The sequence below is a fragment of the Chenopodium album genome, chromosome 25 (genome assembly GCF_948465745.1).
Source record: "Chenopodium album chromosome 25, dcCheAlbu1.1, whole genome shotgun sequence".
NCBI classification, from domain to species: Eukaryota; Viridiplantae; Streptophyta; class Magnoliopsida; order Caryophyllales; family Amaranthaceae; genus Chenopodium; species Chenopodium album.
The window spans coordinates 26,534,264-26,548,443 of record NC_137858.1 but is presented as its reverse complement, the minus strand read 5'-3'; the positions used below and the strand labels follow the sequence as shown (position 1 = coordinate 26,548,443).

General features: G+C 34.7%; 1 protein-coding gene across 1 annotated transcript; it reads right to left on the bottom strand.

The window, feature by feature from the left end:
* Positions 1-2,164: 2,164 nt before the first annotated feature.
* LOC145613173 (ubiquitin carboxyl-terminal hydrolase 14-like) lies at positions 2,165-5,491 on the bottom strand. Its single transcript, XM_081668237.1, has 6 exons — positions 5,357-5,491; positions 4,654-4,777; positions 4,481-4,557; positions 4,187-4,256; positions 3,169-3,221; positions 2,165-2,363 (listed from the first exon to the last, which is right to left on the bottom strand). Exons 1-6 carry the CDS (start codon positions 5,450-5,452, stop codon positions 2,322-2,324), a joined length of 462 nt encoding a protein of 153 aa, XP_081524363.1. The 5' UTR covers positions 5,453-5,491; the 3' UTR covers positions 2,165-2,321.
* Positions 5,492-14,180: the final 8,689 nt, after the last annotated feature.

Here is a 14,180-nt window from a genome sequence, read left to right as displayed (position 1 = left end):
GAAAAAGGGAGTGAATGAGAATTGAGAGATTGGGTTTTGGAGTGCTGTGGACCCTGTGGTGAAAAGTTGTAAAACTGACTCTTAAATTATATACTACATCCGTTTCTTTTTAGTTGACACGTATTCCTTTTTAGGAAGTTTCTTTTTAGTTGACACGTTTTCTTTTTGGGTAAATTTTTTACCTTGCATTTACAAGCTACCCCACTTGCTTTTTCATTCTCTATCACTCTCTCTCCTCTCCTTAATATATGTGCCTAAATCAAACGCGTCAACTAAATAGAAACGGAGGAAGTATTAGATTATTCTTGTTGCTAGTATCATGATTAGGGTTATTATTATTTGATTTGACTAACGCTATTATTGTTGAATTGCTTCCAATATTAATGTTGATTCTATTATTATTTATTATGATCACGATATTGCATGTTATAGGAAATATGTAATTGAAAATCACGCCTAATAAGATAATTTGGACGACCGAGGAGGGAACCGGTAAACCACTTCCAAGTGTATCATAATCCGAAGGGTGGGAGTCTACTGGGAATTCGGATGGGTCCTCTTCGTCATGAAACCCAAACCATTACTCAGTAGTCCATATAGCAGGGGTGGGGATAATACCACGAAGGGCATTAGAGTATAGATCCATATCAGTTGGACAAAAAAGCACTCGCCCCCCATTATTGTGGATAGCACGAAAATGATTCTCCAACTGATAATTAATTGTAGTATCAGATTTAACGCACGTACGATCCCCGTGTCCGACAAATCCGCACTTTTTACAGAATCTAAACACACCCTCATACTTAAATCGAATCCACGTGACTTGAATTCCATTCGTGGGAAAATAAAAGCCCGTAATTAAAGTTAACGACAAATCAACTAATATTCTAACTCTAGGACGAGGAATAGGAAACTGACCCGTATCACCATCGACCATAGTAATATCCCTGACACGAGCTAGAATAGCCACCGCAACATTTGGAGTAGAGTAGCGAATAGGAAGTCCCTCAACTGCCACCCATAATTCGGCAAGATGAAGATTCATATTAAGAGGCACAGACCCTTCCCTAATACGCTGAAGTACGATCAGACTTCCTTTGAAATGAACCCATGCTCGGGGATCAAGCTCTTCCGCGTCCTGCTCTGTTCCACAACAAAAGATAAGGTCTCTCCCATAAGGGAAGACACGAACCGGAGCTCTAAGATGCCAGAAACGCAACACCAATCTCAGAATAAGAGAAACAGAAAAAACCCGAGTATCCCGGACCCTTCCAATAACAGTGCAATTCCAGTCAATAGGGAACTCGTCCCCTAGAGGAGGTGGGAAAGGGAAACCTTCACCTACTAGATGAGGATAAACAAAGGTACGAGAGTCAAGATAGCTAGACATGATTGAGAAATATTACAGTGAAGTTTGAGAGAAGAACGGAAGTAAAGTTAAACTAACAGGGGAAAGTAAAGAGATGTATTTCACTCAATACGCACTTTCTCTCTCTAGAGAGTTTTAGAGTTACTCTAAATATTTCAACACAACTTTTTTATACACCGTATCAGTTTAACTTCTTAAACTATTTTTCAATAGACAAAAATGCTAGTATATTATTCACTTATATGCTGCTAACTCACTAATAAGAACCTAAGTCTGGCCAATTGGTTGAATTCAGTCAGGGCCCAGATATTTCAAGGGGTCCACTTACACCTTCTCTTTGAAGTGAACAAATAAAGTGATAACATTTTCCCTCGAGACCCTCCAAGCCTCTTCCCCATCAAATCCAGCAAATTTCTCACTCTGATCTCTTGACGTAGCCGTTGAAAAATACTCTTCGACTTCTTAATCCATAAAACTAGCACAATGTTCCAGAACCTCCTCCCAGCTGACTGTCACCGGCAAGCTAAACGTACCATATTCCCTGAACTCCTTTCCCTTTTTCAGTCTTGGCACCACTTCAAAAGTGGGCGCATCCTACAAAATATTTCAACACAAGAAGTACATAGATCAATACATGCAGTTTCACAGCATAGGCAGGTCAAATTGCCACATATCTTCTTAAATGATATCCACACTAAATACCATGAAACACATCAGCTAACCATGGTACAATAATAATAATAATAACAATAAAGTTAAAAGTCCTTAACGGACTCAATCTTACCTCCTGTTCAAGTGAAATTTTCTTGACATCCTTGTTGGTACGTTTCCCTTTACCTTTTCTTGAAGATTCACCAACACATTTTGTTAAACTGGCAGAAGGTGCCTTTTTCCCTGTCCGCTTCGGCAAATTAGACTGAACTCCTTCAGGTTTCATATTTGCTTCAGCTCCCTACACAACAAGGCCAACTTCGGCTTGAGATTCCAAAGCAGCCTAAAAAGCGAACAAACAATCAACTTTTAGATATAAAGATCTTACAGATAACATATTGACTAAGAGCAGGGATAATAGATATTTAAAGCATCAATTGTATTCTAGCAAGAACTACTCAGTGCATAAATGCTACAGATACCCAATAAATTATTGTAAATATATAGACAAAGATAAGACTGACATCAAAGTAGACACTTAACAATCATATTTAATGAAGGTTGATGATTAATGAAAGACAGCTCTTGACAAAGTTTTGAAAATCTTTCCTTTTAAGATCTATAAAACATGTAACTAGCAATTGACAATATTAAGTTAACCATGATGATCATTTATAGCTTTGCAAAAAGTCCAATAGAAAATGATATCATTCACCATGCAAGAAAGAATATACTACCACAACTTCATTTCAATTGAAAATTCCAGTCTGTTAGACTATAACAATTGTATAGCCAATTAGCCATGGCACTACACTTTCTTACTTTTTAGCATGCAGATATGAATAGCATGAAATACTTTGTAGGAGATGGCACTAATCATTGTGAAGGACAGCCACTATGAGACAATAGAATCAACATTATCTAGAAAAAAATAACCTTGTACTTTGCAGGTATTACTCTAGCCCACTTATAAACAATCAATGAGTATACAGACCATAAGCTTGATCCTTTCCCTTATGTAGGAAGGTAGAGAGCCAAATCACAGCCCACTAACTAAAGCCCTTCTAAAAATACTTCTAAAACTTCGGACAACACAAAAATCAATACCTACATAGTACAGGATCAAGAAAGAAAATTAGGCTACTAACCTGTGGAAGAATAGGACCCGTGAAACTTTCATCCTTCGCATGAGATAAAACATCTGTAATGACAAAATATTTAATGGATAATTAGATCTCGATAGATGAGGGACTCTTCATCTTAAAAAATATGTTACTCTAGGCAGGAAAGGAGAGCTGTTCAGCTGAAGGTAATAGCAATACTAGATTTGGGTCATCAAAGAACAACAAGTGGCAATCATCAACAATATATATTTAAGCTTCGCATGCTTGTTTCAAACAATATACTGATCCTAAATAAGAAGCTTACAAATAGAAGTAAATGAGAGAGAGAGAGAGAGAGAGAGAGAGAGAGGGGAGGGGGGGGGGGGGGGGGGGAAGGGGAAGGAGGGGGAAAGAAGAAAGAAAGGAGTAACAACCTTCTGCATACATTCCAAGAATGCCAACTATTGTGCCATTAGGGTGACAGATGGGAAATCCAGAGCATAATTTAATCAAAACATATTATTTAGTGGAGATTTAGTCTCAATATAATAACTATACAATAATATCTCACTCCTTCATAATTACTTTTTTTTTTCTACATAAAACTGCAAAAGCTTAAATTCTGAAAACGAAGGGAAACACTATTTATGTTTTTTAAGGTGTTTATTTAAGTTAGTTCCTAAGCCATGAGAATTATAAAGGCTAAGCTTCTCCTCTAGGACATCAGTCTACAACTCCACGTGCAACTTGCCAACTTGGTCACATTGTATGATGAAGTTCCAGAAAACCAAAATTTCATATTCTTGTAATAAAAAAAGCTCCTAACACCACAATTAACAACAGATGGAATCAAATATAACTTGATAGTTGATACTAAGGCGGTTCACTAAGAGTTGAATTAAGCGAATAATAGTCTTACATGTTTAGGTAAAATGTATTCTTTCAAAATTAGTTACTGTGATAACTATTATGAGCCAAAAATTAACCAATTTAATCCACTTAACAAGTTTTACAAAGACTAAAGCAACTTTGTCAGATCAGCCATAAAGAAAGAAAACAATACCTACTGCTTCCAGGCTTAATTTCTGTTCAGCATCCTCAGCCAACAAAATTTGGTTCACTGCCATCACTACCTATATATACCGACAATACCATGAATACAGATTTATCATATTGTACAACATAAACAGCTTTGTTGAGACTATGACACCTAATACCAAAATGCTTTTCAGATAAATGTAAACTAATACCAAATGTTGTATTACTTAACATTAAGCTAACCCTATAACTTTATCAATATGTGATGCAAACAGCATCAAAAACCCTCAAATTACAGAACAAAAACACTGAGATAAACCTTGTTAGGAAACTCCGGGGAAGGAAACGGAAGACTTATATTCTCCGGAAATATCACGACGCTGTAGGTTTCCTCTCCTACATGATAAAATTAACACTAATTAAAAATTAAAAAATTATTGGCATTAGATTAAAAGTAATCAAAACAATAAATGAAAATTAAAATTACATTACCAATTGAACTTTGCTGGATGTTCAGGTATACTCGATTACCGGTAATATTGTAATTCAGTTGCACGCCATCTTTCCCAAAGGCTAGGAAAGACGACATGTCTACAAACAGTCCTCCTTCAGATTTCTGCACCATATCAAGACTTTAATAATTGTTTTCTACTACACATTCAGCATTTCATTTACATTGATCTTTAAATTTCGATTAATCAAAAACATTTCTAGGGTTTCAGAATAGAACATTAAAAATCAAACAAAAATAATGGAATTCAAAATGCAATTAACAATTGTTCCAAGCAGAACAACCTAACCATTCAAGAAATATAATTGTTTTCTACTACACATTCAGGATTTCATTTACATTGATCTTTAAATTTCGATTAATCAAAAACATTTCTAGGGTTTCAGAATAGAACATCAGAAAATCAAACAAAAATAATTGAATTCAAAATGCAATTAACAATTGTTCCAAGCAGAATAACCTAACCATTCAAGAAATAGGTAGAGAAATTTACAATAAGAATCATAAAAATCAAGATTTCAATTATGCACATTCAGCAATTCAATTTTGTTAGTCGACATTTCTAGGTTTTCCGAACAAAAATCAAAAAAATCAAACAAAAAATAAAAATAAATTCAATTATGCAATTAACCTTCGTTCCAAGCATAATAAGGTAATATTTATGAAAAAGATAAAGAAACTTACAGCAGTATCATTATTGATGCAACACCGGGTCTTACAAATGCGATCAGAAGATCCAGGAATGCGAATGCGAGCAAGATTTGCTTTCAGAAGATCCATGGCGTTGAGCTTAAAAACGAGGAGATAGCAGAGGAGAGAGGAAAAAAATAGGGGGTGAAAAAGGAAAGAAAACGCGCGAAAAAAATTGGCAAAAAGCGAAGGTTGAAGGGGTGAGAATAAGGTTCGTTTTTTTGTAATGGGGACTTGGGGAGCAAGTCTCCTCCACTTCGTAATAATCGCAATGATTATATCTGTATAAGTAGCACGAGTGTACGTCACATATTTTAAGGAACACGTTAAGTCTTTAAACATTTTTAGAAAAAATATTAAGGGTCTGTTCACAATAACTTAATTTCAGTTCAGTTTAGCACCACTCAGTTAAGATCAGTTCAGATTAACTCCAATCAGTTCAGTTCAGCTCCTAATTTCCTTCTCTCATAAAATATTCATTTCATCTTAGTTCAGTTTAGTTCAGCTCCAATCAGTTCAGTTCAGCTCCAATCAGTTCAGTTCAGTTCAGATCCAATTAGTTCAGTTTAGTTCAATTCAGCTCCAAGCATTTTAGTTCAATTCAGTTCAACTCAATTCAGTAAATGTGAAAAGGATCTAAGTCTTCAGACATTTTCGGAAAAAACATTAAGGGCTTGTTTGGTTCACCTTATTTTTGTTTATATGACATGGTCTTATCTGATCTGGTCTGGTTTGATCTGATCTGAATGTTAGATTTGACCAAACTTTAACCTTAAATATACGATAATCTATACGGAAAAAATGTATCAAGTGGGGTTTTGTTAGATTTGTAATAATGTATATTTTAATATGTGATTTTCATAATTTTTTTCATTACAAATTTAAAGATATTAAGCGATAAAAAATTGTATAAAAACCGATGATCTGATCTGAACTTTTTTTTTCTTTTTCTAATCTGATTAGAACTAATTATTTTTAAATAAGTTAAAATAAGGGGAACTAAAGAAGGCCTAAGTCTTCAAGTTATAGCTTACATACCTTAATGTTGGGGACATTAACAAAATCGTAATATCTTTTACTCGAGGAATTCTAAATTGGGATAGGTTGTTATATACACCCCGGGTGTACCGTACACAAATGAGAATTTGTTCTCATTTTGACGATTTTCATTTTATCATCAAATAAAGAGCAAAAACTAAGCATAGGTTTGTTATGTATATGGTACATCCGAGTTGTTTCGGGGTTTTTTGAGTCCCTTGGGAGAGTTACAACACTAAGACTGGATGCTCGCTTGGATGCCTGTACCTGCAAAACAACGGAGCACCGAATGGTCGGTGGTCCGCCTCCAAAGCTTAAGTTAGTCAAAGTCCGAAGAATAAGGTGCGGAATGAAAAGGTTATCTGCTCGGATTCCGAGCTCGAGTGTACTGTTCTCTTGAGAGTGACAGTTCTGACAATGATTAATAATCACTGAATATTCCTCGTAAGGAGAGTAAAGGGTTCTTTGTGTACGTATCACGTAGCCATAAATGAGGAGGTCATCTCCTATTTATAGGCTTCTCGAAAAACGTGCACTCCCTAGGGTTTCGTGCCCTAGGGAATATTCACGCAGCTTTTTCAGACCTCGGGATTTGGGCCTGAAAGCCGCCAATCCCAGGTCCTTTTATCCATCTGCCACGTGTCGTTCCCTGAGAGGTCCAAGGTGGCGCCCCTTTCAGTGACACGTGGCGGATTCTGATTGGGCCAACTGGCCTAGGGTATTTTTACCTAAATCACGAGTGTATATAACAAATTCTACAAAATAAGAAAAGACCTAATATCACTATGAAGAATATCAAAAGGAGAAATAGTACTCAAATGAGAAAACATAAAGGCAACTTAATATGTTCCCCAAAAACACGAGAATGACAAACACTTGAACTAGAACATTACAAGCAACACTTTTATTGGCTCTAAAAGCATCTAAAATAGTATTTCCTTGATTACCCAAACGATCATGCCACAGTGAGGGAGAAATGTTGACAAAAAGCAAATGAATAAGCTAAGTGTTGATGGAACAAGTGAGTGGATAAAGGTCACCCTGATTATTACGTCTCATGAGAGTAGGGCTGGCAAACGGATCAGGTAAGATCGGGTCGGGTTCGTGTTTGGGTCAACTGATTTCGGGTCAGCTACCCCCCAACCTGAACCTAATCCATTTCAGTTTTCCGTCTCAGAACCCCCCTGAACCTGATATTTTTGGGTTCGGGTCAACTCGAAAATAACCAGATTTGACCTGATTTATTTATTTGGGTTTAAATCAGGTTATTTTGACCTAAACATGACCTAATATTAACCGGATTCGGGTCAACCTGAATGTAACCTGTCTTTACTTGACTTGAATTTTTAAATACATTATCCAGAAAATCTAATTAAAGATTAAATACCAAAATATAGTATACTAATGTTACAACTAGAAAAGCACGCATCCAATGTTTTTTAATTTTTATACAAACTTTATACACAACATAGTTCTCAAACAAATTGTAATGCTGGATAATTGAATTAAGTTGAAGTAGAAGCGATGTATGTGGCATGTATGAGGATCCAAGTCTGCTAAAAAAATGAAAATTCATCAATATTAAAGGACTCAGTCCCTATAATAAACAAAATATCACAAACACAAACAACAAAAAAAAAATGAAAGTACGGAATTCTATAGAAACGCCGAAAAAGTTTTAGTCCCTCGCGTAGGGTTCTCTCAGTCCCTCGCTTAGGGGTTTCCGCTCGTCCTTGTTGGTGGTTTGGAGGAGAATTCCTCCTTTTTCTTAACCAAAATTAATCGATTCCAATCATCTCTTAGAGTTAGTTTGTTTTAGTAGACAATTGGCGGAGATGTAATTGAAGCCATGAGAAGCGAATACAGAGCAGAGTGCGATAGGGTTCGTGACTTTTTAAAGAAGAAATTTTCAGTTCTTGAAAAGGTCCCCTGCTTTGGTAGAGACCTCAATCGAGTAGCGGGCGTTGGTGTTCCCCAACCACGCGAACATCAATGATAGGACTTTCACGGAACTGCCAGGGGTTGGGGAGTCCCCGGCAGAAAACGCACTTAAGGGAATTGTATCTCTTGAGCATCCCCACTTTGTTTTCCTCTCGGAGACAAAGTTAAAAGGTAAGGAGTGGGCTAGCATTAAAAGAAAGCTAAATTTTGATAACTTCCTGTGTGTCGATTGCAGCGAAGAAGGTAGGTAAAGAAGTGGTGGTTTAGCGATGTTCTGGAAGGCCAATTTGAATCTCACATTAGTTTCTTCTTCCCTAAACCAAATGGATTTCATTTTAATGGATGATGATGGGGTTTATTGGCGGTTAACTGGTATCTACGGCTTTCCTGATGAAGGTAGGAAAAAGGACACTTGGAAGCTTATTGAAAGGCTGGGAGAGGACAGTGTTATGCCATGGTTATGTTTCGGGGATTTTAATTGCACGCTAATGCACTGTGAGAAGACAGGAGGCAATCCAAAAAATTAGGCTGAGATTGATGGGTTTCGCGACACTATGAATAAGTGTAACCTCAGAGACTTGCACTTCTTGGGCTCATCGTTCACATGTAGCAACAACCGTGCTGAAAATGAGAACATCCAAGAGAGGTTGGATCGCTTCACAGCCACAGCCACAGATGAATGGATTGACCTATACCGTGCTCAAAAGTTGAGCACCTCCCAAGGAGATGCTCAGATCATGTGCCTTTAAAAATAATAATCCAGAAACAGTTGTTGATAAACCGTGGTAAAAGAAACAAAAGGAGGAGTGTCAAATTTGAGAAAGAATGGCTTCGTGACGATGAATGTGGGAATATCATCTCTGATGCGTGGAACTTGGACCCTAACTGTGATGCAAAACAGAAAATTGCTGCTTGCTCTACAATGCTGCGATCTTGGAGCTCAAAAAAGTCAGTTAACTTTAAAGATGAAATTAGTTCTCGCGGGGAGCTAATAGGAAGTCTTATGAAGTTGTCCCCCACCGAGGATAACATTGCAGAGATGAAAAAGATTGATTTGGAGATTGATGAACTAGAAGGCCAGGAGGAAGCTTACTAGGCTCAACGTAGCTGCCAAGATTGGCTTCGTGATGGTGACAGAAATACAACGTTCTTCCACACCAAAGCAAAGCAGAGGCGACAGAGAAATACTATTAAAAGCGTCCTTGATGATGGGGGAAATTGGAGAAAAGATGAGAAAGAAATTGAAGCAGTTATTGAGAGTTACTTTAAGTCACTATTTAGCTCGGATGGTGACAATGATATGCAGCCTGTATTAGATGCGGTTGAGAACAAGGTCACTGAAGAAATGAATGGTTTGTTGACTGAAGCTTATACCAGGGAGGAGGTTATAAGTGCTCTCAAAAATATGCATCCCACCAAGGACCCCGGTCCTGATGGTATGCCCGCCCTCTTTTATAAAAAATTCTAGAATGTTGTTGGAGATGATGTTGTGTTGTATGTGCTTGATATCTTGAATAATAATGCCCCGATTAATCCTATAAATCACACCCATATTGTTCACCGGATTATTTACATATTTCGGATACTCTAATTAAAGCAAAATTATATTTTATTGATTATATTAAATGGCTGAAAATTCCCATTTATTTAGCTAGGAAATTTGGATTTTCTATGTATAGAAAATCTGATTTTCTTAGTTAATTATTGGTGAATAATGGGCATTTAATTAATTAATTATTTATTTATTTAATTATTCTATATTATTTACACAATTATTTTTATTCCTTAAATCGAGCAAAATCTTCCTAAATACTAGTAAGGGAATCTTATGTTTTCCTTAATTCTAATTCTCCATCTTTTTAGTATCTGTAGACACCAAATTTTGATCCCCTATTTTCCATATTTTTTTTTTACTTTCAATTCACTAATAAATTTTGTGTAATTTCATAATTATAATAATAAGATCTGATTTTGCTAACGACAACCGCAATAATTAGACATAAGAGACAAATTCAAGTAGTGTTTATTTATAATTTTGGAGTATACAAAACTCTTACAATTTGTACTCCTGATTTACGAACAAAATACGAGATTAATTCGAAGCATAACTCGAACCTTGTACACTCCGTGCCGGGAACTTCAAGTCGTCATTTATTCATGATTATGAAAATCATTAACGCCATTAGTAGCACCACTAACGCCATGATCAAAGCTAAATATAAATTTAGCACTCGAAAATGCTCGTCGAACGGAGATGGAGCTTGACGATTTTGGTTGTCGGGAGCCATGGAAACCGAAGAGGAAAAGGCAAGGGGTGTGTTTTTTGAGTAAAGGGTGATTTCGGATAAGGAAAATCTCCTTTTATAAGGGATAAATCTTATCCGTATTTTTGTCATATCCCAATTGTATAATCGTTTAGTCTAATAATAGTAGTAAGTGTATCTTTTAAAAATAACATAAAATAAAAACAATATTGTTACTACTGACATATGTAACAATTATTCCGTTTGACATATCCTAGTCGAAAGTATTAAATATTGACCCTCTAATCCTTATAATATTAAAACTGCGATCCATTCTACATTGTCACTTTTTAACCTCGGCCAAGTTTGCGTTGAAACACCTTGTTTTGCTTAATACTACCATACTACTATTAATCTCATGTACTACTATCCTATTATTATTACTAATGTACTTTATCATCAATTATGCATGACAATAGTTTTTTTTTTTTTTTTAAAAAAAAAAAGAAATATAAATAAACAAGTAATATGGCAAACAACAACAACAACAAAAGACAAGTTGCATGCATGGGAATTGTAAATGCATGCACCATACATGCAACCATTCCCCTCATAGTCACGGTTCAACTTCTTTTTTTTTTTTATTATTATTTTTTTTTTTGCTTTTGTTTTGTTTTTGTTATTTTTGCTTTTAGTTTTGTGTTGAGGTCCTTTGTTTTCAACGGATACTTCATCATATTGCATTTTCTTCTTTCCTTTCAACTTCCCACCAAAACACCATTAAAGCTATACATTCATGACTCACTTCTTTTCTTCATACACTCAGAAATAACAATTGTAAGTATGCATGTTATTTCTCTTCCGGGTTATTACAATGACGACAATATTTGACAATGAAAGAGTGGCTCTAAGCAGATACTTCTGCTATTACCACTCATTTGATATGTCAAATCCCCACAGAAAAATAAAATGGTAAGCCATGGTTGTAATTTAGCAACGAGAATCAGAAAATAGTGTGATATGACAATACGTTGTATCACTGAGCCGTGTTTCTTCCCAAACGGTAAGGTGATATGACTATCCACAATCAATGGCAAACAACTTTTTTCCTTGTTATTTTCTAATAAGTGGGTTGTGTAATAGTCGTTTTTTGCTATGGTAAGTTTGATATACGAAGAGTAAGTACACTCTTCAAAGGAAAGTAGTACCAATTAACCATTGTATTCAAATTATATTAGTACTTTTAATTATTATTAGTCATTAATAATGTTGTCTTTTGTTCAGTCAATAGTAATTAAGTTTTACATAAAGTAGTAGGCTATTCTATTTGTCCTCTACTTCATTAAGACAAATTTTGGTTATAATTTCTACCTAACTCTTGTATTCGTACGTATTTATTTCGTATAACAGTATATTCTTTGTATTTTGTATTTTAGCTCCCATTTGCTCCCATATATATACCACCCTACTCTTCACGAAAAGAAAAAAAGATATCGAAGAGAATAGTAAAAAAAAACCATAAAAGAAGTATACATTATTTCAGCATTATTATTAGACTAAAAAAAAAAACAATCAAAATTTTTTATTTTCCGTAAAAAAAAATAAAAAAAATATTATAGAAAGACTTGGCCTAATTTTAATTCGATCGTTTTTGACACTATCTACTCTTACTAACTCCTCAAGATAGCTACTCAAAGTCAAAGGTAATATTTTCTTTCTTTTTATTTGTGATTTCATATTATTTTTACATACATTTACTAACTTTTCTACTTTTGTGTGTTCCATAACCTCCTAGGGCACTATACGTGCCGGTTTCCTAATTTGGAAACCAAGTAGAATTTTACCGACCGCGAGCGAGTTTGAGAGTGAGTATACATGGTTTGTGTGATTTTTCTTTTCTTGTATGTATCATAATTATGTAGAGTATGAAATGGAAGCAATGATAATTGTACAAAATGCATAAGGAAGCCCCAAAGAATGAATGATGGAATTCTAGCAAGATAGCATTTTTGACCACTTTATTTTATTATGTAAAAAATTGTTTTTTTATTATAAAATTAAGAAATAAATTTTTACAGTAAGCTTATGTATTTAGGAGTGTATGAGACTTGGAATTTCATAAAAATAAATTTTAACCAATCCACAAAAAATCAGACATGAAGACATACTAAGACCACAATTTTTTTACTACAGGTCTGTCTATTTACCAATTTTCGACCAATATCCTTTTAAATAATAAAATTTAAATTGACTATCTAGAAAGAAGATTCCTTAAGCTTTGTAAATTTGGGTCACACGTTCCCATCGGATAAATACTCTATTTTTATGATTTTTACAAAACAAGGTAACAAAATGACAAACTGATTTGAGGCTGTCTTCCCCAACCAAGCATACTCTTTTTATTTGGCATATCAAATGACTTCTAAAAAGGGAGAATTTTCTACAGAGCATTTATATGCTTGCCCTTAACATACCATTAGAAGGATCATGCCAATTTCGAAGTACTTTGACCATCACCACCCAATTTCCCATGAACGTTTCAAACTGGAGTGTTTTTAAAGAAAATTCATTATATTTCAATTCAACCGTTGGATGAATCCCAATTTTTGATATGTTATAGAATACTGATAGACCTTTCCAGGAATATATTATATGCTCAAATCCGACCGTTAAAACTTGAGTTATGGTGTCTGAAATATTAAGGAAATTGTTTTTTAAACCCTTAAGTTCTTTTTTTAAGAAAGAATGAACTTTATTATATAATTTGTGTCACCTTATTATATACACCTATGTTTTTAAAAAAAAAAAGATTTAAATTTAAGTTATTTGAATAGACTCATGCCTCAAGTTGATATTAATCCAAAAAAGAGACACATATGTATCACTTTAAGACTAACACTCTTTTTTCTAAAAAAAAAAAGTCTTCTTCCTCCTATGGCTATATGAAAGGAGCGATATAAATAATTCATTTATTTCGGAATAGAATTTCTTACTTTTTTTTTATATAATTCTTGTTTAAGTTTTAATTCCATCACCGTTCGGAGGAGCAAAAATTTCCTTATGCATTTCTTAATAAAGAGACAACTAATTTTTAATTAAGTGAAATATGGCTTTGCATGCTTGTATCATTTTATTAATAAAATAAACATTTCGAGTTGTGGTTTATGGCTTGTATTTAAATAATAGGGTAAAATTGAATATTCAATCATGATAGGTTATGAGATGATCCTTTGCCACAGAGAACTATACTTTTAAAGTTTTATTATCTCTGATAGATCGTTTACGTAATCTGACATGATCAAGGTTTTCAATTCACTACCTATCATTTATACTTAAGCCATATGGAATGTCCATTTTGCATAAGTCAATTTCCTACAACCCAAATACATTTCCTTTGTATTCTTCTAGATTCATACCAAGTATAATACCCCTTTTTATCAGACTCCAATAAAGCCCATCGATCTCTTTTCAGAAGTTGGTCAACCCTAAGTAAAGCCGTTGATTGAAACACATTTTCCAAATAAAAAAGCATTCTCCTCAAAGAAACTCCTATGGTGTTGCTAATTCTAGTGACTTCCTCAACCTTGATAAATTGA